Source organism: Astyanax mexicanus, chromosome 16, assembly GCF_023375975.1.
Source record: "Astyanax mexicanus isolate ESR-SI-001 chromosome 16, AstMex3_surface, whole genome shotgun sequence".
Taxonomy (NCBI): domain Eukaryota; kingdom Metazoa; phylum Chordata; class Actinopteri; order Characiformes; family Acestrorhamphidae; genus Astyanax; species Astyanax mexicanus.
Window position 1 is genome coordinate 11,610,346 of NC_064423.1, and position 23,125 is coordinate 11,633,470.

A 23,125-nucleotide genomic window follows, 5' to 3' on the forward strand; every position below is an offset into this window, starting at 1 on the left:
GTTAATCTACACAGATTTCTCTCCTGAATACTGTTTATTTAGGTGAGTAAAGCACTTACTTTTATTTACAGTAAGCTTAGAGTTTCAGATTTCTACTAAAGCTAGCCGCGGTTAGCAACTAATGCTAGCCAACAGTGCTACACTCAGGAACCCTGAGTGCTCCAGTAAACCAGGGCGATATTAGTTAGCGGTTTTGTCCCATGTAGCTTGTTTTAACACAGTAAACGTGCAGAGTACAGTCTGATATACTCACCTCTGAACGGCAAAAGAGCTAATGCTTAGGGTGGTTAGTGGCTAATGCTAATGCTGCTCCAGCAGTGCTAGCCAGAGTTAGCAGCGGGCGACAGTCTGATATACTCACCTCTGAACGGCAAAAGAGGTAGCGCTCTCAGTGCCCAATGCTAATGCTGCTCCAGCAGTACTAGCCGGGCTTAGCAGCAGGCTGCAGGCCGATAATAAAGAGCTAGTGCTTAGCATGGTTAGCGGCTAATGCTATTACTGCTCCAGTCTCAGTGGAAGGATTTATGCATACAGCGCACTGGATTATAAGGTTTATAAGACGATTTTTGGGAAAATTAAAGATTTTAAGTGTAGCTTATAGTGCGAAAAATACAGTAAATGATACGTAGAGGTTCTATGGTGGTCTCTTGCGTTGCTGATGGGGGTTAATTGTTAATTCTATGTCTGATATCTCATTAAGTGGACGAATCGAGTAATTGAGTTGTGAGACATTAACACCCCTGTGATATTTGTGTGTGTTTATGTGTGTGTTTGTTGCAGTCCTCAAGAACTACTCGTTCAGATGAAGACCGGGACACGGGTTGGGACGCTTGGGGAACCTGGAGCGACTGTTCGCGTACCTGTGGGGGCGGAGCCTCCTATTCTCTCCGCAGATGTCTGAACGGAGGGTCAGTACACAGCACACACACACACTTAGTTATATAATAGTTATATAATGAGAATAACAGCAGTGCTGCTGGAGTTCTTAAACACTGAAGTTTTTAAATACACACTCGATTTTTAGTTTACTACATTATTTGAACAGACAAATTGCCCCTACAGTACTACTACTACAGTACTACTACTACAGCACTACTTCATTCCTTTAGTCATGGTGTGTGTGTGTGTGTGTGTGTGTTTGATGGTGTGTGATGTCACAACCTTCTTAGTTATGGCTGGCAGTGGTGCAACCATTTTAGCAGACAGAGAAAAACGTCTTATTTTCACACATCGGAAAAAATGAGAGGATTTCACAATCTCTTCTGTCTCTCAGTTTCTTTCTCTTTCTTTCTCAGTATCTCTTTCTCTGTCTCTTTCTGTCTTTCTTAATCTCTCTCGTTCTCTTTATCTCTCTCTAAATATTTCTTTTTCTCTCTTTCTAAGTTTTTCTCTCTTTCTCTTTCAGACTCTTTTTCTGTCTTTCTCAGTCTCTCTTTCTCTCTTACTAAATCTCTCTTTCTTTCTCTGTCTCTCTCTTTTTCTGTCTTTCTCAGTCTCTTTTCATTCTCTCTCTAAATCTCTCTCTCTCTCTCTCAGTCTCTCTGAGTCTCAGTCTCTCTCTTTCCTTTTCTCCCGCTCTCTAAGTCTTTCTCACATGCATTCTCTTTTTTTTGTCCTTTTCATTCTCTCTCTTTCTCTGTCTCTCATTTTCTCTTTGTCTTTCCCTCTAAGTCTCTTTCTTTCTCTGTCTCTCTCTTTTTCTGTCTTGCTCAGTCTCTTTTCATTCTCTCTCTAAATCTCTCTCTCTCTCTCTCTCCTTCTCTCAGTCTCTCTGAGTCTCAGTCTCTGGTACCACTTTAAAATAAGACTACCTTTATCAGGGGATCATACATGCAGAAAGAGACTGAAAAAGACAGAGAGAAAATGAGAGACAGAGAAAGAGAGAGACTGAAAAGGACAGAAAAAGAGAATGTGAGTGAGAAAGAGAAAAGGAAAGAGAGAGACTGGGTACCACTTTAAAATAAGACTACCTTTATAAGGGTTTATAAATGGTTTATAATGAGTTTATTAATGGTTACTAATTAAGTTGTAAATGCCTTAAAAATCATTAATAATCAGTTATAACACAAACGTAGAAAGGGCAACAATGACCTGTTGTTTGCCAAATAGTGAACCCACAGCCACACCCACATATTGTTTCCCTTTGTATGTATGTGTTATAACTGATTATTAATGACTTTAAAGGCATTTACAACCTAATTAATAACCATTAACAAACTAATTGTAAACCATTTATAAACCCTTTATATAGGCAGTCTTATTTTAAAGTGGTACCCAGTCTCTCTCTTTCCTTTTCTCCTGCTCTCTAAGTCTTTTTCACTTGCATTCTCTTTTTCTGTCCTTTTCAGTCTTTTTCTTTCTCTGTCTCTCTCTTTTTCTGTCTTTCTCAGTCTCTTTCTCTCTCTCTCTCTCTCTCTCTCTCTCTGTGTCTCTGCAGGCTGCAGGCTGGGAGAATAGATGTAGTTAATTATGAATAGTTGATGAAGTGCTGGTTTCGCAGTGGCAGGTCTGCAGCAGACAGAAACACATTCATTATGTGCATAATTTCCCAAACAGTTCAGACGAGCCTCATTAAAACAGGAGGAGAGGCAGAAATCGCTGAATCTCCTAAAATTATTAAGTGGGTTTTGCATCAGATTATGTTTCTACTGAATTATTATTACTGTATTCATAAGAAGGTTTTGATTTAATTCATGTATCCACTGTCATAACATACATATTTTAATATAATTATGTAAAAAAAAACTTTAATATGAACCCTGCTGTCATATTCAATTGTGAAGTACAGCAGTAATGTTCTGCCGTTAGATTGACCTGGTACTTACAGTATTAACCATAGATATTAACTCCATTAGTATTAATTAAATTAATATTTAGTGTGATAAGAATTAAGATTTTGAAGGAAACATTATGTTTTATTATTTTTTTATTTTATCATTATACTTTATATTAAATAGAATTTTGCATTTTCATGACCTACCTGACTGATACAAACCTGCAAAACACTGCCTTGAAGAGGTGTTTGTTAGCTGAAGCTGTTTTTGCAAGTGGTGATCAAATTTAAAGCAGCATTATGTGAGAATTTGTATTTTTTGCTCATGGGCTCCCTCTACAGTTGGGGAGGGTGATTCCCACTTTGTACTCCACTGCTGCTATTTGCTGCCTTATTGACAGCCGTACACATGCATTTGTTGACAAGCTGAGAGATGCCTTAAAATGAAACATATGAAAGATGTGTATTGAGTAATATTTTTTAATGCAGCTTCACCAAAGTAACATAGTGCAGTAACAACTGAGTGGGCTTGAAAGAGATGCCATCCTCCCCTTTACAGTGAATGGAGCGTCAATGTACAGTAATTGTAAAGCTGACTTTTTAAAGTTATAAATGCTACGTAATGTTGTTTTAATATTTCATGTTTTCAGTGTATTTTACAAGCCAGAAGCTCTGATTTTATGTGCCAGAAGCTTTAGCACTCCGTCTTTTCAGGTTCAGATGAAAGACACACATCATTTGCGCTGGGCTACTTGCAGCGAAGGAGGCTAATTGGCCGGATATGCTTCAGAATCAGAAATGGTCCAATTACGCTGTGTTTTGGGTCTCATTAGAAGTGCGCGGGTTGCCCGCCCGTCAGATCGGAATCAGTGTTTCTGAATTGAATGCTTCCTGCGTGCAGAGATGTGTGCTCTGTGGGGGTTTTGGGTTTCTTATGAGTCGCAGATGTGTCTAATGTCAGTTTTTCCCCCTCAGCCCCTCTCTGAGCCCCACCAACAGAGACACCAGTGTTACTCAACCAGCGTTTCCCACTGACCTTAATGTGATTGCAGCGTCTCACGACTACACACATCATGAACCGACTGCGGACAATGAAATAATGTGACTTATACGCCTGTTAACCCCTGCAGTCCAGGCTAAATTAGCTCTGTGTAGTATTACTTTACTACTGTAAGCAGTAGTGGAACCCACTTGGATGCTATATAGAGGTTTTCCTTGTCTGTAAAGAAACGCATGGCAGCTGGAACAGATATTTAGAAGCGTTATTTTAAGGAAGTACCCTTGAAGCATCTTTTTTTAACTAATGTAATTTCCAAGTTCATTCAGTTTACATCATCTGTATCTGTATTTGAATTCCAAATACATAATGGCATATCTTATTTCTAGTGTAGTTAAAGTTAGTCTATGTTTAAAATTGAGACTGCATTGATATTGTAATAGTCATAGTCATGACCAAGACCTCGACCCTTTGGGGCAGTTTCCCAGACAAGGATTAAGCCTAGTTTTGAACTACATGGCATTTTAAGTGGAGATTTTCCTGTGATAGGAAAATATAGTCTAGTATGACTAGGCTTAATCCATGTCCTGGAATCCCAAGCTAAGCCGCTACACTTCAAGCCAAAGTCAAGACCCAAAACTGGACACTTTGGGTTGGTTTTCTGATAGTTGTAATACTAATAGTTTTGTTAAGGCTGAGCATAGAATACATTAGTCCCTATTGTACACCCTGTGCAAGGTGCATTACAATGCTTGTTGCTATCTTACACCCCATCCACAGTCTATTTTCACTCCTTGCACCTATGCAGGTAAGGAAAAAAATCTACACTGATGGGCAGTGAGAGGTGTTTAGGGAAATACCTAGCGTATCTTTGTGGTGAAAAAAACACAGACTTTTAACCCTTAAAACAGTCAACAGTCTACCGCCCAATTCCTATTTTAACCATGCAGGAGCATCATGCGCATTGCACACGCTCAGCATGCGTACACCACCGCTCATTATCAACAAAAAATAAAATAAAGCATAAAATACCATTGCTGTTCCCTTCCACAAGCTGAGACGTGCAAAAGTGCCACACTGTTTAAATATCAACACGCCAAAATCAGAGCTTACCTGCCTCTTAAATGGAATGACAACTGGCACACTGATTGGTTGGTTTATTTCAGGTGATGCCCATAACACTTCCATGATTAATTAAAAGAATTAGCACATGCCTTTCGTGTGTTTCGAGCAGCACAACGAGTATTTTTTGCCTCACTTCGACAAGCCCTAAATCAATTGACCTGTGCTCTATAGATCGCTAAAATAGGGCCCATTGAGTCTCAAGACCAAAACCAGGATGTTTAGATATGTTAAAAGTGAGCCAAAAGTGAGTGTTTGTAATAGGTGAGTCCGAGTCAAGGCCAGAACACATTGATTCGCAATCAAGTATTCACTTTCAATCTGAGTAAAATCAAAAACAGGACACTTTGAATTTGTTTAGAATCTATTTTCCTTTAAATGTAAAATCTCCAATCCATCTCCAAACGTGTGTTTGACACATTGAGACTCAATCAGGACTAAGACTTTGAAACAGTTGAGAAAACATCAAGATCTGAACTTAAAATCTAAGTGAAACCCAAAACAGGACACTTTGGGTTGGTTTTCTGAACATGGATAAGTCTATTTGTAGAGTCTATTTTCCTGGTTTAATCCCTGTCTAAGAATCAAGACTATGACCTGGACCTGAATTAAGACCGAAACCAGGACACTTGTTCAGAGATGTTGAAAGTGAACCAACATTGAGACTTTATAATAGTTGAGTCAAATTTGAGGTAATTTGAGCTTTAAATTTGAGTCAAGGCTGAGTACAGGGCACATTTCGACTCAATAAAGACTGAGACTTCGAAACAGTTGAGTCAAGACCTTGTCACAGAGGCCAGACCGAAGACAGACCCTCACAGATACTAAACATACAATTTATTAACAAAGGGGCTAGGCTAACAGATGGCAGAAGGCAGCAGATGTAAATAACATATCAGAGCATAGTGGGGCAAAATTGGGGTCATTCACAGGTAATCCAGCCAAAAAAGGGGCAAGGCAAAAGAGTAGCCAAAAAAATACAAACATAGGTCTGCAACAGAAAACAAACAATAAAGAGGGCAAGGCAAGAGAGTAGTAAAATATACAAAATGGGTCAGGGTCGGTAAACAAGTCAAAATCAAAGACAAAAGTGTTATAGAAGAGCTAGCTAACTATATTCAATGAGGAACAGAGAAAACTGTTGGAGGGGTATTTATACTAAAACATAAAAGAAGGTAGAAGGTGAGCAGATCACTGGTTTTGGGTCTCTGCCAGCGCAGGTTGTGTTGTAATTGCACTCTGCTGATTACAGGAGAATCTGGAAGCTATTCAGTGGTTGATTTTATGGTCTTTAAATAAAGGGCTCATGGAGATTGATAGCATCAATCACTTTCTCCTGCAGAGTCCATCTGATTTGGAGGATGGTGAGGTTATTAGAATCATTCGTTGACGATAAGTTGTATAATTTATTAGCTGACATCTATATGGTTTTATCCTAGCATATGGCTATTGCTAGTGTTGTAGTACTCGAGTCTGGTATCCTTCTCGAGACCAAAAACGAGCGGTCTCGGTCTCGGTCTTGTCTCGTCTCCGTCTCGACCTTGTTTGGAAGTGTTCTTGTCTCGGTCTCGGGGTGAGGGGGACTCTGAGACTGTGGAGACTGTCTGAGGTGAAGTTCATTAGAAACTGAACCTTTTTTTTGTTGTTTCTGAACATCAACAATTAATTCAGACGGAATTTGGTTGTGTGAATCATCGTGAATCTCTATGCAGGATTTCCAGAAAGAAGAAACATCCAGCACATTGTAAATTCTGCCACATTTCGATAACAGAGACCACACATTTAGAAAAAACTTTTTTAATTTTTCTATATTATATATTTTATCCCATTTTTTTCCCAATTTACAAGGCCAATTACCCAATCCACTCCTCTGGATCATATTTTTCCCAAGCAAATTTGTTACTTTTGTAAATTGTATATACATATTTTTATTTTAAATATATCCTTATTATGGTTACTATTATTATGATGGTTTTCACAAACCAGATTTCCAATAGTCCAAAATGTCCACTTGTTGCCCTGCGTCCAGCGTATGATCCTCATGGGCGGAGTGGCGTCACTGCTAGTAGGCTTCAGATCATTAGCTTTGTGCTAACATTATAGATTCCTAGTATTGGGCTAGAAACAATTAGCATTGTCGCGTCATACCATTTTTTTTTGCCTTTCTCAACATTTGTAGTTTGAACTGAGGCCCTTTAAACAAAAATATGAATTTCAATGCTGCATCTAAAGGGTCTTTTGTTGATTGTTGATGACCTGAACATGCACCAGCGTGGGGATTAACCCCTGTTCACCCTAAAGCTTGATGTTTTTAAATCGTACTCTCCGTCTTTTTCTTTTTTTTTTCTCTTTCTCTGTCTCTTTCTCTCCTCGTACTGAAGTTTTTCACATTCTTGACTCCACATCAAGGGGTCTCTTTGCGAGTGCCGTGGGCCGGGAGTTGATGAGGAGAGGCTGAGTTAGTTTGGCACATCTAAAGCAGAACGCTGTCAGTTTCGGGGGCGTTACGCAAGCTCTGTTGTCTTCGTCTGAGTGCCTCCGTTAGCCCGAGATTAGAAGGGGAGCTTGGCAGCCGGAGCCGCGGGACAGGTGTGCCGCTGCACCTTTGAGCTGTTTGAAGAAGCCGAGCCTCCTGATGTTCTGCGGGGCTGAAAATCGTGTTTCTCGTACAAACAACCAGCGTACAAACAACTCAGCATGTGAGAAAAGCAGCCAGTGAACAAAGCGTTTAATTACATTATTTTTTTCTTTTTTTTTCATCTTCATTCCAGGCGGTGTTTACAAGATGAGTTTATCAACTGTGGTGTAATTGTGAACAATGTTATCATTTGTAAGGGGCATTGTCATGGTGACATCTTGTTTTTTTTTTTGTCTCTACAGGAATTGCGAGGGAAGGAACATCCGTTACAGGACGTGCAGCAACACTGTGAGTCAATTTAAAACTATTCTAATATTGTAACAATATTTACTGTATATGTTTTCTTGCCAAATCTTTCGGGGTGCGAAGAGTGGTCCAAAGCGAGTGGTCGGTCTAAAGTGCTGCTACTATGATTCGAATCCTGCTCATGCAGCTTGCCTCCACCTGCCAGAGCCCCAAGTGAGCACAATTGGCCTTGCTCTTTCTGGATGGGTAGATGGCGCTCTTTCCTCTCATCAACACAGATGTATCAGAACCGAGTCGCTGCGTTTTCCCGGAAAATATTACAGCACTTCATGCTTCCCTCTGCTGTCAACTTTTATAAAGGTGCGGATTTCATTTTCCAGCAGGACTTGGCACGCTGCCCACACTGCCGCAAGTACTAATTGGTCTTATTTAATATTCAAATTTTCTAAAATTCAGATTTTTGGGTTTTATATTGGCTGTAAACCATAATCATCAACAATAAAATAAATAAATGCTTAAAATAGATCACTCTGTTTGTAATACATCTACAGTATGTAATATGAATTACTGAAAGAAAGTAACTTTTCAATGATATTCTAATTTGTCTGAGATGCACTAGTGTATCAGCCGCTCAGTTTAAGTTTTTTAAGTGTTTTGTCCAATATGTGTATTTCACTTTTGCAAATTCGGTTCACGTCTGATTTTTCTATTGTATGACATCATTATGATGAAAGAGTCTGAGCCATATTCAGAAATAATGGAAGAGCCGGAGTTTTCTATTTCTGGGTTGGTGTTTGCAGCTGAGCATGTGATGGCAGATCAGTAGGCACAGCTGGAGACCAGCAGTTCTTCTGGGAGATACGTGTTTATAAATATATGAATAGAGGAGCATATCAGCGCTGTCAACAATGCTGCCTAGCATTAGCTTAGCTTTTGCATACAACATCGTATTACCCATCAAAGGTTTTTTTATTTAAGACCTAATTATATTAAAACTATACACTAAAATATTGTAGGTACTGTACCAGTCAACCTGGACACACTTCTTCTAATTCAATGCGTTTTCTTTCTTTTTCTGATTTTTTTTACACTGTAAATTTAGCTAATATTAAAGATATTAAATCTATAGAAAAACACATGCGGCATACATCATTTTATGAGCATTTATGAACATACCAGAATATGTTTTATAATTTATCTTTGGGGACAGATTGTGGTAATTTAATCTCAGTGGCTTCATGAGGTAGAGCCACCTGGAATAGATAATTACCACCCACTGTGCTGTCCATAGTAATCGAGGATTGGTAAAGGATTGGTAAATGCCCACAAAACTTCGTAAATTGAACGTCTTGTCAATCTGACACGGCACTATCAGGATTTACGCAGAGTCCCATAATTCAGGTTGCCTTGTCATGAGCATGCTGGCCAGTGTTCAGCCTTAGTCACAAGACAACACCTCACAACGTGCTAGTCAACATCACTCTGGGAGTGATGAGGGGAAAGAGCGCCATCTACCCACCCAAAGAGAGCAAGGGCAATTGTGCTCTCTCGGGGCTCCGGCAGCTGATGGCAAGCTGCATGATCAGGATACAAACCTGATGCAGCACTTCACGATCGACCCATGTCTTAATAGTATTTTCCCAACAATCTACACAGGGTAGGTTTTCGTCTTAGTAAGAGATCATTGAGACGTCTTAGACATCCTTTTATGTTGCCACATTTGAAGACATTTTGCCCAGTTCACAGACTTTGATAGGGTGTGCATTATTAGCCCTCAAATCATCAAATGTTACAGACTGTCGCTTTAAGTAATATTTTTGTGTTTTTTTTTTTTTTTATATTTGTGTGCATCTGCACAACACAATATAGAGCAGAAATCAAATATACAAAAACAGCTTGAAAAGAATTGGGCCAATATTTTAGCAATCTATAGTCCACAGGTCAATTGTGTATTACACAGCTGGATTTAGGGCGTGTCGGTGTGTCTTGGGTATTGTGAGGGCACAAAAAATATGCATTGCGCAGCTTAAAGCGCACAAAAGCCATGTAACCAAAGGTGTGTTTTGGGTATAAGGTAAAATAAAACCAGTCTAAAAGTTGTCATTCACTTTAAGAAGCAAGTGCACTCTGACTTTGGCGCATTGATATCTTAACAGACTGGGCGTTGTCTGACTGTTAACTGTTATCAGGGTTTTAATCAGTCAGTGGCGCACCTGTATTTCCCACCACCAAGATATTGTATTCACCTGAACCTACCTCATATCCAGACCACCACACCCATCAGTGCAGATTTATTCCTAAACTCTGTCGCTATTTTAAAAGCATGGGCATAAGGCATGAAAATAGGCTTGCTACAGGATGTAAGATAGCAATGAGCATCACACTCCCATTGTCTCATCATATTTCACTGGTGTTTTTTTTTATTATGTCTACCTGAGACGTGATACAGGCTGGCAGGGATTTCACATTACACATGCAGCTGGTGAGATGGAGCTTGGTATGGCTCTTCTAGGACCTTTAAAGCCTCATCTGATTTATCAGTTATATTCCTTTATATATTATTCTCCTGCTACTGTGCAATATGTCACCCACAAGTAGAGCAAGCCCAGCAGAAACCCAAGCGACTGTCGTTTTCCCGTCCAAGTTTTTCCTCTACGGTTGTGGTCAAGCATCTGGTAAAGTCTCCCTGTCCTATTGCTTTCATCAGCAGGCAGAAAGAGGCATGTTTTTTTCAGCTCGTGTGACGGCGCTCGTGTAAGTAGCCTGGCGGTGTCTTCATCGGGCCTCCGTTTCGAAGAAGCCATCTGTCCGTCTCAGTCCATTTTAATCAGCGCACTGTTTTCCTGCTATTTGAAGTGGTTTCGTCTGCGCCCGCAGTGGCCCCGCTTGAGGCCGGTTGGGAAAAGGTCCCTGCATAATATCGGTAGCGCTGTGCTTCTGTCAGGATGATGGATGTGGTGACTGGTTCGTCTGTGTCAGCTTTTGTAATTGGCAATGATGGGGTTAGCTTCTGAGCTCAGTTAGCCACTGTTTATTTCTCTTTCTGACCCTGTAGATCAGGCCGAGTTATGCCGAGTAGGAGTGTTTGACGTAGGCGCTTCGATCAGGGGTATCTTCTCTCAGGCTGGGCGAGTGGAAGGCCACAGCTCTGGGAGATTGGAGTATTTAGAATTAGAATCACAAGCTAAGGTTCGGAGAACTGGAGAGAAACCCAAACTGACTAAAAGAAGTGCTGCGACTTTAACCCTCCTATTATGTTCATTTGTAAGGAACTGCAATAGTGTTCCGGGGTTAATTTGACTCTGTGCATGTTTATCCATCCAAAAAAATTCTTATATGCAGTGTAAATATATTTTTACTAACTCCATTGCTTATTATTCTATCAATATTTAGTGCATTGGTATTCCTTACTTCCAACAGTATTACAAATATACAGTACTGTATCTTAGGCAGTAACAATAATGGTAGTCCAAAACTGTCCAAGAATCATTGTTTTAACTCAAATAATTAAACAACCATCCTCATAAGGCATTTTTTTTTTGCACCAGGAGTGCAGGCATAAAGTTATCCAAAATCAGTGTGTAAGACTGGTGGAGGAGAACATGATGCCAAGATGCAGGAAACTGAGACTAAAAACAGGGATATTCCACCAAATATTGATTTCCGAACTCTTACAACTTTTAAAACTATGAATATGAGCCTTTTTTTCATTATTTGAGTTTTTTTCTTATTTCAGCCATTTCTCATTTTCTGGAAATAAATGCTCTAAATGACAATATTTTTATTTAGAAATTGGGAGAAATGTTCTCCGTATATATAGAATAATGTTCATTTCACTCAAACATTTATCTACAAATAGCAAAATGAAACAAAACTACAGAGACTTTTGTTTGAGTTAAAATTAAAGTGGGCAAAAATGATGATATTTGATTTTTTAATGAACAATATTTGTTTTTTTTATTCCCAATCAGGACTGCCCTGCAGAGTCAGGTGACTTCAGAGCTCAGCAGTGCTCCGCCCACAATGACATCAAATACCACGGACAGACCTATGAGTGGATTCCTGTGAGTTATGACCCGGTCTCTCCGTGCGCACTGAGGTGCCAGGCCCGCGGGAAGAGCCTGGTGGTGGAACTCGCGCCCAAAGTGCTGGATGGCACTCGCTGCAAAACGGACTCTCTGGACATGTGTATAAACGGAATCTGCCAGGTGAGTCATCCGCTGACGTTCTGCTGGATCTGAGGAGATCAAAAACACGTCTGAGTTGAAGTGAATGTGGACGTTTCCTTGAGCAGGACTGTAGTACCAATCAAAAGTAGCAGATCTCTGGTACCTACAGATAGTATTGTATTTTTCACACTGTAAGGTGCACCGTATTATAAGGCTCACTATCAATGAACATCTGTTTTCTGATCTATTTTCATACATAAGGCACTCTGGATTAAAAAGCGCATTTTAAGAGACACAATAAGAAACTTTTTATTCAGCAGGTCTAAGTTAAGTAAAGCTAAGCTAAGTAAACAAAACTGTAATAAAAAACCAACAACTTTCTTTTAAAGTCAGACGAGCGCTGGATGTTAATCTACACAGATTTCTCTCCTGAAAACTGTTTATTTGGCATAGCATTAGCAGCTAACCGCTCCAGCAGTGCTAGTCATGGTTAGGAGCAGGCTTTAGGCTGATTATACTCCCCTCTGATCAGGGAAATAGCAAACACAGTTAGTGGGTAATGCTAATGCTACTCCAGCAGTGCTAGCCGGGGTTAGGAGCAGGACACAGGTCAATAATACTCCCCTTTGAACGAGGAAAAAGCGAGCACAGTTAGTGGGTAATGCTAATGCTACTCCAGCAGTGCTAGCCGGGGTTAGGAGCAGGACACAGGTCAATAATACTCCCCTTAGAACGAGGAAAAAGCGAGCACAGTTAGTGGGTAATGCCAATGCTGCTCCAACAGTGGCTGCAGGCCGATCATAAGGCGCACTGATGATTTTTGGAAAAATTAAAGTAAAATTAAAGTTTGCCTCATAGTGCGAAAAATATGTTAGTGGTTTTGACTGTTTTCTGAATTTTATGAAAACTGTGATGACATCAGAGTTGGATACAGTACCAGTTCAAAGTTTGTACATACATTTTCATTCAGTGTTTTCATTTTTTTTTCTAACATTGTAAATGAATATTAAAGTCCTCCAGACTGTGATTAAGGAGCACTTAAAGATTCGTATAGTGTACTTCTGGGTAGTGCACCTCTTGGTGAGAGACTGTTGACTGTTAGGCATGCCTCCACAATACACTCAAAGACAACAGTTTGATTTGTTATCTACAAGGTCATAAAAGTTTTACATTTTTCATTATAGTTTAATTTTGTTTTTGTTTTCACTTTTTCTCCTCCAGTTTAGTGAGTATCAAGTAGTTTTTAGAGTGGGGTTTGCTAGTTTTTATTAGTTTGAATTTGTTTTATTAGTGTTCTGTTAGCAAGAAATCCCCGCAGAATCCGATTCCCCTTCGCGAGCAGATTTTTGGCACAACACCTCCCGCTGTAAAACTGCTTGAGTGGAAACAGAGCTTGCAAATAAATTAGCAAACACGAAAACAAAGTGAATTCTGTTTATTATATTTAGTTAGTTTTAGTTAGTTTTATAAACACACAGTACAGTTCCAGTTAGTTATCATTTTTTTAATTAGCGTTTTTATTAGTTTCAGTTAAACAAAATGTTTTTTCACTTTTAGTTTAAGTTATTTTGTTCGTATTCGATAACGATAGTAGCCTTGGTTACTTAGCTATTTTGTGATTATCACGCCATGGCTTTATGGTGTCGGGTCGGGTTCGGGCAGAGAATCTAAGCTCCAGGACTAAGTCTCAGTTTCAGCAGTGAAGAAAGGAATTAAGAGACCTGACGGGTGAAGAGCAGTAATAAAGTCATTGCTAGTCTGGGCTATACAGCACTGTTACTTGACTACTAACCAATAGGAGCATTCTAAAACATTCTAAAAACAACTCTTTCTTGGTGTATTATTCTGTTTGTCAGTGTAAATCAGGGGTGTCCAATCTACGGCCCGCAGGCCATTGCGAGGTTTTTTTAGAAATAGAATGAAAGTTGGCCCTCTGTTAAGCAGGTTTTTATTATGTGAGATTCAAAGTTTGAACGCTAGAGTGCTCATTTCTAGCGCAGAAAAACAGGACAAAGAGTCTAAAAGCGGAGAGAGTGTGCATTTCTAGCGCAGAAAAACAGGACAAAGAGTCTAAAAGCGGAGAGAGTGTGCCTTTATAGTGCAGAAAAACGGGCCAAAGAGTCTAAAAGCGGAGAGGGTACGCATTTCTAGTGCAGAAAAACAGGCCAAAGAGTCTAAAAGCAGAGAGGGTGCGCATTTCTAGTGCAGAAAAACGGGCCAAAGAGTCTAAAAGCAGAGAGTGTGCGCATTTCTAGCACAAAAAAAAACGGGGCAAAAGAGTCTAAAAGTGGAGAGAGTGCGCATTTCTAGCGCAGAAAAACGGGGCAAAGAGTCTAAAAGCGGAGAGGGTGTGCAGTTCTAGTGCAGAAAAACGGGCCAAAGAGTCTAAAAGCAGAGAGAGTGCACATTTCTAGCGCAGAAAACCGGGGCAAAGAGTCTAAAAGCGGAGAGGGTGCGCATTTCTAGTGCAGAAAAACAGGCCAAAGAGTCTAAAAGTTGCCGTAGTTAAAGAGTTTAATATTTAGAGACATCATGAAATGAGACATCAGTTTGAAAAATCTTAGTTTACACAACACTGTCAAAGATAGATAAAGATAGTAAGTCAAGTAAAATGGTGTGTTAATGAAATAATAATCAGGAAAAAAGTATTATTTAAAGTGGTATATTTCATTATTTGTTTTATTACAGAGTGTGGCCCGTGACTTCAAATATATTTCTCCTTCTGACCCCCAACAAAAAAGTGCTTCTGTTCTTTTTCTCTAAACCTGGTTCACCCCCAGCTTCATGCAGAGCTCCGCTACTCATCCGTTTATGACTCACACTATCAATCTCTGTTCCATTTTCTGACCACCGTGTAATTGTGTTGTGGTTTTCCATCCTGGACGTTCTGAACAATCCACGATTCCTCCATTAGCGCTGCTAAAACGGGAAGGTAATATAATATCTTTTAAAAACACAGAGAAACCTTCTCAGTCCTTTTACAGCACATATCTGGAGGATAAACAGTACGGTATGTAGGTGGGTATGCTGCTGCTGCCTGGACTCTGATCAGAGACATAACTGCAATAACTGCCAGTTATTTCACACTCTGTAGCTTCGTTACCATTGTAAATAAATTTCATTTGTGTTCAGTAGAGATGCTTCTAGTACATGTAGATTCTTACAGAGGCAGATTTATTTTGTTTTTGCATTTTTGTCATACTTACTTTTTCATATTATCAAACAAACCTTAATATGAAATAAATATACTATACTACAATCTAGCCCTCTGTGAAAAAGTGTTTGCCCCATTAATAAACTGATTATTCACACTTTTTGGAAAGCTGAGTTCAATTTCACTACTAACCACAACCAGACCTGATTACTACCAGACTCAAGAAATCACTTAACTAGAACCTGTTTGACAACATGAAGCAGATAAAAGATCTCAAAAATCTAAATCTAAAGAAATTCAAGAACAGTTAAGAAATCAAAGTCATTGATCATCTGTCAGTCTGGAATAGGTTATAAAGTCAATGATTGAGAGCTTTTATTTCACAAATGGAGGAAACATAGAACACTGGTGAACCTTCCCAGGAGTGGCCGGCCGGCTGAATTTATTCCAAAAGGGCATGGACAACTCATCCATAAGATCAGTCAATTTTAAGGACTTTAAAAGCATCCTCAAGTTGAGTTGTAAAGACCATCAAAAGCACAGTATGATGAAACTGGCACTCATCAGGACCTCCCCAGGAAAGGACGAGTAAGAGTTACCTCTGTTGCACAGGAAAAGTTCATTAGAGTTACCAGCCAGATAGTTACCACTACATGATTCTATATGCGTTCCTTCATAGTCTGGATGACTTCAGTGTTTATTTACATTCACTGCCCTTATTGAAGCTCATTCAGCTTCTCCTGCCTCTAAAACTGCCTCTAATTTGACCCCGGTTCCAGACAGATTAGCCACATTGCTTTAAATGAAGCCTGACTGTTTGCCTCTGCTTGTTTACCAGGGGCTGCTGGGTAAAAAGCCTGTTGTTTACTTTGCGCAGGCCGACTTTCCCATGGCTCTGAAAGCAACATTTAGATTTTTCTTCTTTAAAGCTCCGACCCTGTTCTGTGAAATCTGGCAGCGGTCCTTGAGTGGATGGTGGATTTAGCGAAACGCCGCTGACAGATAAACAAATTGGAGGGTAACTAGTTGGGGGGAGCGACGTGGGGGGCTACACTGAGAATGAAAGCCTGAAACAAATGACTTGAATTGGACTTTATCCCTGTTTTATCTCGCTGTGTAGTTCAACATGTTCTGCGACTGGGGCAGTTTTATTCAGTAGCTTCAGTTGAAAGGAGGGTCTAGTACCCTGTTGGGCCAACGTTATCCTGGAGACATGATGAGATCTGGTTGGACATGGAGGCATGGAGCTTCTGTGAGAAATTCTGCAGCATTTACATAAAGTGTCCAATAATCCTTTAACCCTCCTGCTATCCTCAAATTTAGTAACACCCTTTATTCTCTGGGTCAACACGATCCAAGCCATTTAAGATCTCCAAAAAATTATTATAATGTAAAGTTTACTTACCAGTTTCTTTATGTTTTTTGACTACCGATTAGTGGTTCTGGCTTTATTCTAAGTGTTTTATTATTATTATATAAGCATTGTAACGTAGGGAGCAGACGGGATTCGGACGTAAAAGCGTAAGTAAGACAGACTTTAATACGTAAATAAACAAATAAACAAGAAACAAACCAAAACAAACCAGAGATAATAATAACATAACTAGACAGGAAGGCTAATAAAACAAACTAGGAGAACGACAAGGAGCTAAACTAAACAGATAATAAACAATCACGGCTAGGGATATATACAAGGGATAAATAAGTAAATAAACAAGGAACTAGAACAAACAAGAAAATAAACAGGTAATATAAACTTTACACAGAACTAAGGAACGTGGAAATAAACTGGCAAAAACGTGGCTAGACAAATGACAGAGGAAGGTGCAAAGACCGACGGAAGAAACATAGACAAAAGGGTACTATATATACTAACAAGAAACAATGAACACCTGGGGAGACAGGTAACGAGGGGCGGAGCTACAAATTACACACACGTGACGGAAAACTACTGAAGAAACACACTAGGAAACAGGGAAAACACAGGGAAACATAGCGAGGACGTGACAAGTATTATAAGTATTGTGTTGTTAAGTCACGCCCTAGAGTGAATGGACATTTAGAGAAAGAGAAAGAGACCTTGACCTTATTACCACAAAATAGGTGTAAAATATTGAGATTAAGATTATGTTTTATGCCAATAAAACAGCCTAATAAAACAGATATTGAAGCTGATTTATTTGAAACATCTTATTTTTTACTTATTGTCTTCTGTAAATTAAGAGAAGGCGATAAATATGAATCACAAAACTAATGTCCACCATTTTTCATAGGCTTTAAACTTTGAATGGGGTCAAATTGACCCCAAAGGTAAATGGAGGGTTAAACAAAATTAGGCAGGTGCATACATTTGGCAACCCCAGCAAAAAAAAAAAAACATAAATATTTAGTGTATCCTCCCTTTGCAGAAAACAGTCCCAGACCATCACATTTTGAGACCCCTTGGATGAGTTGTCGCTGCGCTTTTGGGGTAATCTTGGTCGGCCACTCCTGGGAAGGTTCACCACTGTTGCTCTCACGGTAGTTCCTTAAAAAAGACTTTTCTTTGGATAATGGCATAATGTTTAGCTTTTGCTTTGTCAGGTAGGTCCTATTTTTTAGTGATTACTTGACTGAGAACGGTTGTGGCAGTAATCAGAGTGTGGGTGGAGAAACTGAACTCGAGGGTTGCAAACACTTTTTCACACAGGATCATGTAGGTTTGGTTTTTTTCTCCCTTAATAATCAAAACTTTAATTTAAAAACTGCATTTTGTGTTCGCTTGTGTTTACTTTGACTAATATTTGAATTTGTTTGACGGTCTGAAACATTTAAGAGTGAAAAACATGCAAAAACAAAATAAGAAATCATGAAGTGGACAAACACTTTTTCACACCACTGAATTAAAAGCTGAACAGGAACTACTGTGTTGTGTGTAACAGGAAGTGGGCTGTGACAGACAGCTGAGCAGCAATGCTAAGGAGGATAACTGCGGAGTGTGTGCTGGAGACGGCTCCACGTGCCAGCTGGTCAGAGGCCAGGCGCTGACCCACGTTACTCCAGATGAACGTAGGTGCACTTTATAACACAATATACTCTAATACTGTTTTACATACATCCCTTCTTTTAACAATTTTTATATATATATATATTTTTTTAAACGGTTCTAAACCCAAAACCATATTTTTTTTTATTAATAGCTGAAATGTGTTTCTTTTAAATTGTGAAACGTACCAGACCTGCTTTTTTTATAAATATTCCCTAACCTTAAAAAAAAAAAATAATAATAATAACTTTAAGGTTTTTCCTTCTCTGCAGCGCCCTCACAGGTTCAACTGTGCTATAGGCATAGTGGATGATGTTTCCGTGTACTTTGGTACACAGGCACACCATAATATGCAGATCAGCCCATCAATAATACTGCCGCCCCTAGTGACGCCCAATGTCTGCACCTCACCGCTATTAGAGGCTCAGTCAGCTCTCCCTCCTGTCCCGCCTCTAAACCCATACATCACCCAGTGCCCCTCCCAAACTAACCCTCCCATTTCTTAGCATTTTAAATTTGAGTTTGAACTGTTTGAATTGTTGCCCCAGGAGTGCAGGCATAAAGTTATGTAAAAGCAGTGTGTAAGACTGGTGGAGGAGGAAGAGAACATGCCAAGATGCATGAAAACTGTGATTAAAATAACAGGGTTATTCCACCAAATATTAATTTCTGAACTCTTAAAACTCTATGAATATGAACTTGTTTTCTTTGCATTATTTGAAGTCTGAAAGCTCTGCATCTTTTTTGTTATTTAAGCCTATTCTTTTTTCTGCAAATAAATGCTGTAAATTATAATATTTGTATTTTTTCCAGAGCTGTATATATATCGTGTGTCGCCATTCAGCCCAAAAATATTGAGATTTTAGTTTTTATCCATATCGCCCAGCCCTGGTTTGTACCGTAAAAGTTAATATGAAGATAAAAAGCACAATTCGAGCGCCATTACTACATGTGTATACTTTATACCGGGGCTGGCACGCGGCATCACGCTGAGAGAGCGGCCCTTTGGATTATTCCAGAGATGAAGTGCCTCCAGCTTTTCATAAAACTCTCTGGTTATTGGACGGAGCTATTTAGATATGTTTTTAAAATATTGACTTTGTGTTGTGTTATGCTTCGCAGGCAGCCTCAGTGTTTGCTTTATTCGGCGCGCTGGCTGCCAGTGTGGCCTCAGGTTGGGGATAAAGGACCCTTTTCAAAGCCCTGGACTTTTTTCTTTGCGAGAGTTTCGAGGCCAGCCCTGCATTCTTGGAGTTCCGTTGGCTTTGGCCGATGACGCAGGCATTGGCAGGTTTATTTGCATACTGGATTTATGGGCCAGCTGGCAGACGTATTGTTTAGCGCGTTGGGAAAGGAGATATTTTTGGCTCCTTGTAAAGAGTTATCGATTCCTTACGAGGTGGCCGATGGTTCGTAAGGGGGGGAAGGCTTAGTCGATATTCAGCTGTTATGTATTGAATTTATCCTGTGGTGCCCTTGTTGTTATTATTATTGATTTTGACCTTTTTTGGATTTAAAATGTGAAAAAAGTAGAGAAAAGTAGAGAAAGTCAAGTTCAGGAGTTCACTTCACTTCACTTTTCAGGAGATTTCCTGAGATAAGGAAAATAAGCAATCAAATAAACAGCAATTCTAGCTCTGAGACAGAGATGACAATTTAAGCTCCACCCACAAATCAGAAAACATCTACAGACCTAAATTAGGCTCCAGTGAGGACAATAATACCACCTGGATTTAACTAAGCTAATAAGAAGGAGCCTCCCATTGGATAATAATAATAATAACTGCATTAACATTGAATTACTGCTGCAGTGAGTAGCTTCTCATTACTTAAAATACCATGTGGAAAGACATACTGTATCCTGTGGTCATGGGGAACAAAAAATATTGGCACGCATCAAGCTGAGAATACACTAAGGAGATTGCTGAATCTACTAAAAGGACAGTGGTGTAACATCATCTTCAAGGAAAAATACATCCCACAGCTAAATATATCTATTATCTGGTCTAATTTAAATAGCTAAAAGTGGGAAGCTACTCAAAACTCAGTATGGACTTTTCAGGGCTCCACTAACACTGGGTAATGAAATCCCATCATTTATTTTCACCTTATTCTCTCACCTGAACCTGAATCTGCTTTTTACTTGGGAAATTATATTTAATATCCATGGCTGTTTAGCTGGCTACACACACAAAGAAGAGATGAGAAGTAGGAGTTATTCTTTAATAATCTTTAGCATAAACACACATTGGCAGATCATTGGCCTGCAGCATTTAATTGCCTATTAATAACAGCATAAAAATCATTGTTTAATTGTGTCTGCATGTGTGCCAGCTGCCAACAGAATCCAGATGATACCACTCATTGGGTGAGGGGAGACGGCTCACCCCATCAATTATTGTTAATGGTCTACTTTTAAGATTTTAACACTTTTTTTTTTAGCTCGTCAGAAATAGAAAAAAGGACTGGCTGAAAAATTAATTAAACGCTTTATTTGATTAAACATCCAAATGGTCTGATTTTTTTTCGAACTTTATGAAAAGAATGCTTTAAAAATGATGTTAAACAAAAATGCATGCTCAGTGTTTATCAGTTTGCTGTTGACAGTGCCAATATTACAATATTATGTTGACTAAGATTTCAGAACAACATTAAATTGCTTTAAAAGAGACAGAGTCTTTAGATTTCTAAGGTTGAACTTTGGAAGTGCACCAAAGTTTAACAGCTGAGGAAAAGGTATGCTTTTAGTATTAGGAGTGGAAAAATATTCCTACAGATTTATACATAACCCTGCCACCACCATGTTTAACAGCTAAGGTAAGGTTTGCATTGGACAGGAGGTGTGGAAAATTCGTACTACAGATTTTATAACCCTCCCACCACCATGTTTAACAGCTAAGGGAAGAAAAGCTTAGGCTTCGGACAGTAGATTCAGTTGTAGTAGATCCAGGTTTCTGATTTTTTTTTCTGTTTAATAGATGTTTAAAGAACTTTAAAAAAGCACTTAATGAGTGTTTATGTCTGGGAATGAGGTAAATCAAGGCTCTCTGAGTGCTGTTTAGTGCTGCACACGTTTAAATCAAGCTAATTCAGCACATCACTGTTTTCTCAGTGCGTTGATGTGACTGCAAATCCTCGCCAATCATATCAAACGAAGTGTTTATGTTTTTGATCTGCGTTTTGGTGCCATGGCTTAGTCATACCTCAGTCTGTTCTAGTTTTCTCTCAGATAAGACCTTGCTTTTAGTCAGGCAGTTATAAGATCCTCATTTGGTCATTTAGTTTGGAAACAGACGTAGCGTCGCCTCGTTTGCTAAAGGCCGTCTTTGTGCCGCTGCTTGGGCGAGGATGTGCTCAGATGTCTCAGATGTTGGAGTTTTGTTTTGTTTGTGGATAAATCCTCTCATCAGTACTGGGTCTGGCCAGAGCTTACCAGTTACACTGAAGTCATCTTTTCTCATCCAAAATCCTCTTTTTTCAATCAAGATGGAAAGTCTAGAGAGCTTGATTTTCGTATATTTTCAGATTATGTGGTGTCTTTTTAAATGAGTAATTAAATCAGCAATTCAGCAACAACTAAAATAATATATATAAAACATGATTGATCACTGACCATACAGTGGTAAGAAACACTATTCAAACTCTTTAGAATTTCATTATTTCCTGCATAGATTTGTCATAAAATGTGATTTGATCTTCAAGAGTATTGAAAAAATATGATGTGCCTAAAATAATTACAAACTGTTACGATTCCCTTGTAAGATGTAAGGTAAGGTGGCTGGGGTGTGAGAGGTACAAGTTAGGCAGTAACATTATGAGTGTGTGTTGTTAAATGGAAGTGAGGAGACAGACAAGTTGAGTTCCTTTGAGTTTTTTTACTCAGAAAAAAGGTTTTTACAAAATCAGCAGTACTTAAAAACATACCAGTTGTTTAAAAGACATGTGTAACAGTACAGATTTGTTTAAAGACGTTAAGACTCAAAAAACAACCTTCTGGGTGGACCATGGATGGTGCCAAAGGAAAGAAATAAAGAGAAACAACTTACCTACCTAACCAACAAAATAACCTAACAAAAATATACAAACGTGGCACCCACCCCTTACCTAGTGTGTCTATACAGGGTTTTACCTACTGTGATGTAATGTATAGGCGCCTTTCCTTGCCTATCCATGCCAGGGTGGTTAGAGATAGAATTAAGTAAAAAAATTACAGCTGTACATAAGAACACAGGAGGCTAAAACTCAGGCTAAACAAACAGAGGCAATCAGCATAATCCTCAACAGAGTTTCAGTATACTCTAACAGTCAGTCTCAAATAGTATTAAAAACTACATAGTACCACAGAGCCTCTCACAAACACAAAGCCTCCTCCATTAGTCCACACGTGGAGGTATTTAAACAGGAAGCACCACCCCTTCCTGGTTAGCCACTCCTCCTCCTATTGGTGGATCTGGTCAGCTGATCTTTAGCATGTCTCCCATTGGCTGGCAGAACTCTGGACAGTGCAGGAGAGGAGTAGAGTAGAAAGAAGAAAACAAAATAGAAAGAAAACAAAACACAAAAAAGATATATACGTGCCACAAAGAGATATAGGGCCCTATCATACACCCTGCACAAGACGCATCGTGATGCCCACTGCTATCTTACACCCCGTCAACAGTCTATTTCCACACCTTTCACCCGCATTGTTAAACATGTGTGGGAGTTAAGAAATGTACAGTGGTATGAAAAAGTTTGGGCACCCTAATAATTTTCATGATTTTTCTTTATAAATCAATGATTGTTTAGATCAGAAACGTCAGTGAAATATATCATATAGCAGATGAACACAGTGATATTTGAGAAGTGAAATGAAGTTTATAGGATTTAAAGAAAGTGTGCAATAATCCTTTAAACAAAAAAAAAGGCAGGTGCATAAACTTGGGCACACTTATTATTTTATTGATTTGACTCATTAACCCTTGACCTACATACACCTGTGAATCCAATTTTGAAAAAGGG

At 39.2% G+C, this 23,125-nt stretch overlaps 1 protein-coding gene across 3 annotated transcripts in view; it reads left to right on the forward strand.

Annotated features, from left to right (window-relative positions):
- Window positions 1-23,125, forward strand: part of adamtsl3 (ADAMTS-like 3) — a 214,658-nt gene that overhangs the window by 116,067 nt on the left and 75,466 nt on the right. For all 3 annotated transcript variants that reach the window (XM_022669516.2, XM_049465585.1, XM_022669518.2), the window contains exons 4-7: window positions 781-908; window positions 7,773-7,818; window positions 11,748-11,984; window positions 18,021-18,147. In XM_022669516.2, the coding sequence (XP_022525237.2) occupies window positions 781-908; window positions 7,773-7,818; window positions 11,748-11,984; window positions 18,021-18,147 (538 nt within the window). The remainder of the gene's footprint in view (window positions 1-780; window positions 909-7,772; window positions 7,819-11,747; window positions 11,985-18,020; window positions 18,148-23,125) is intronic.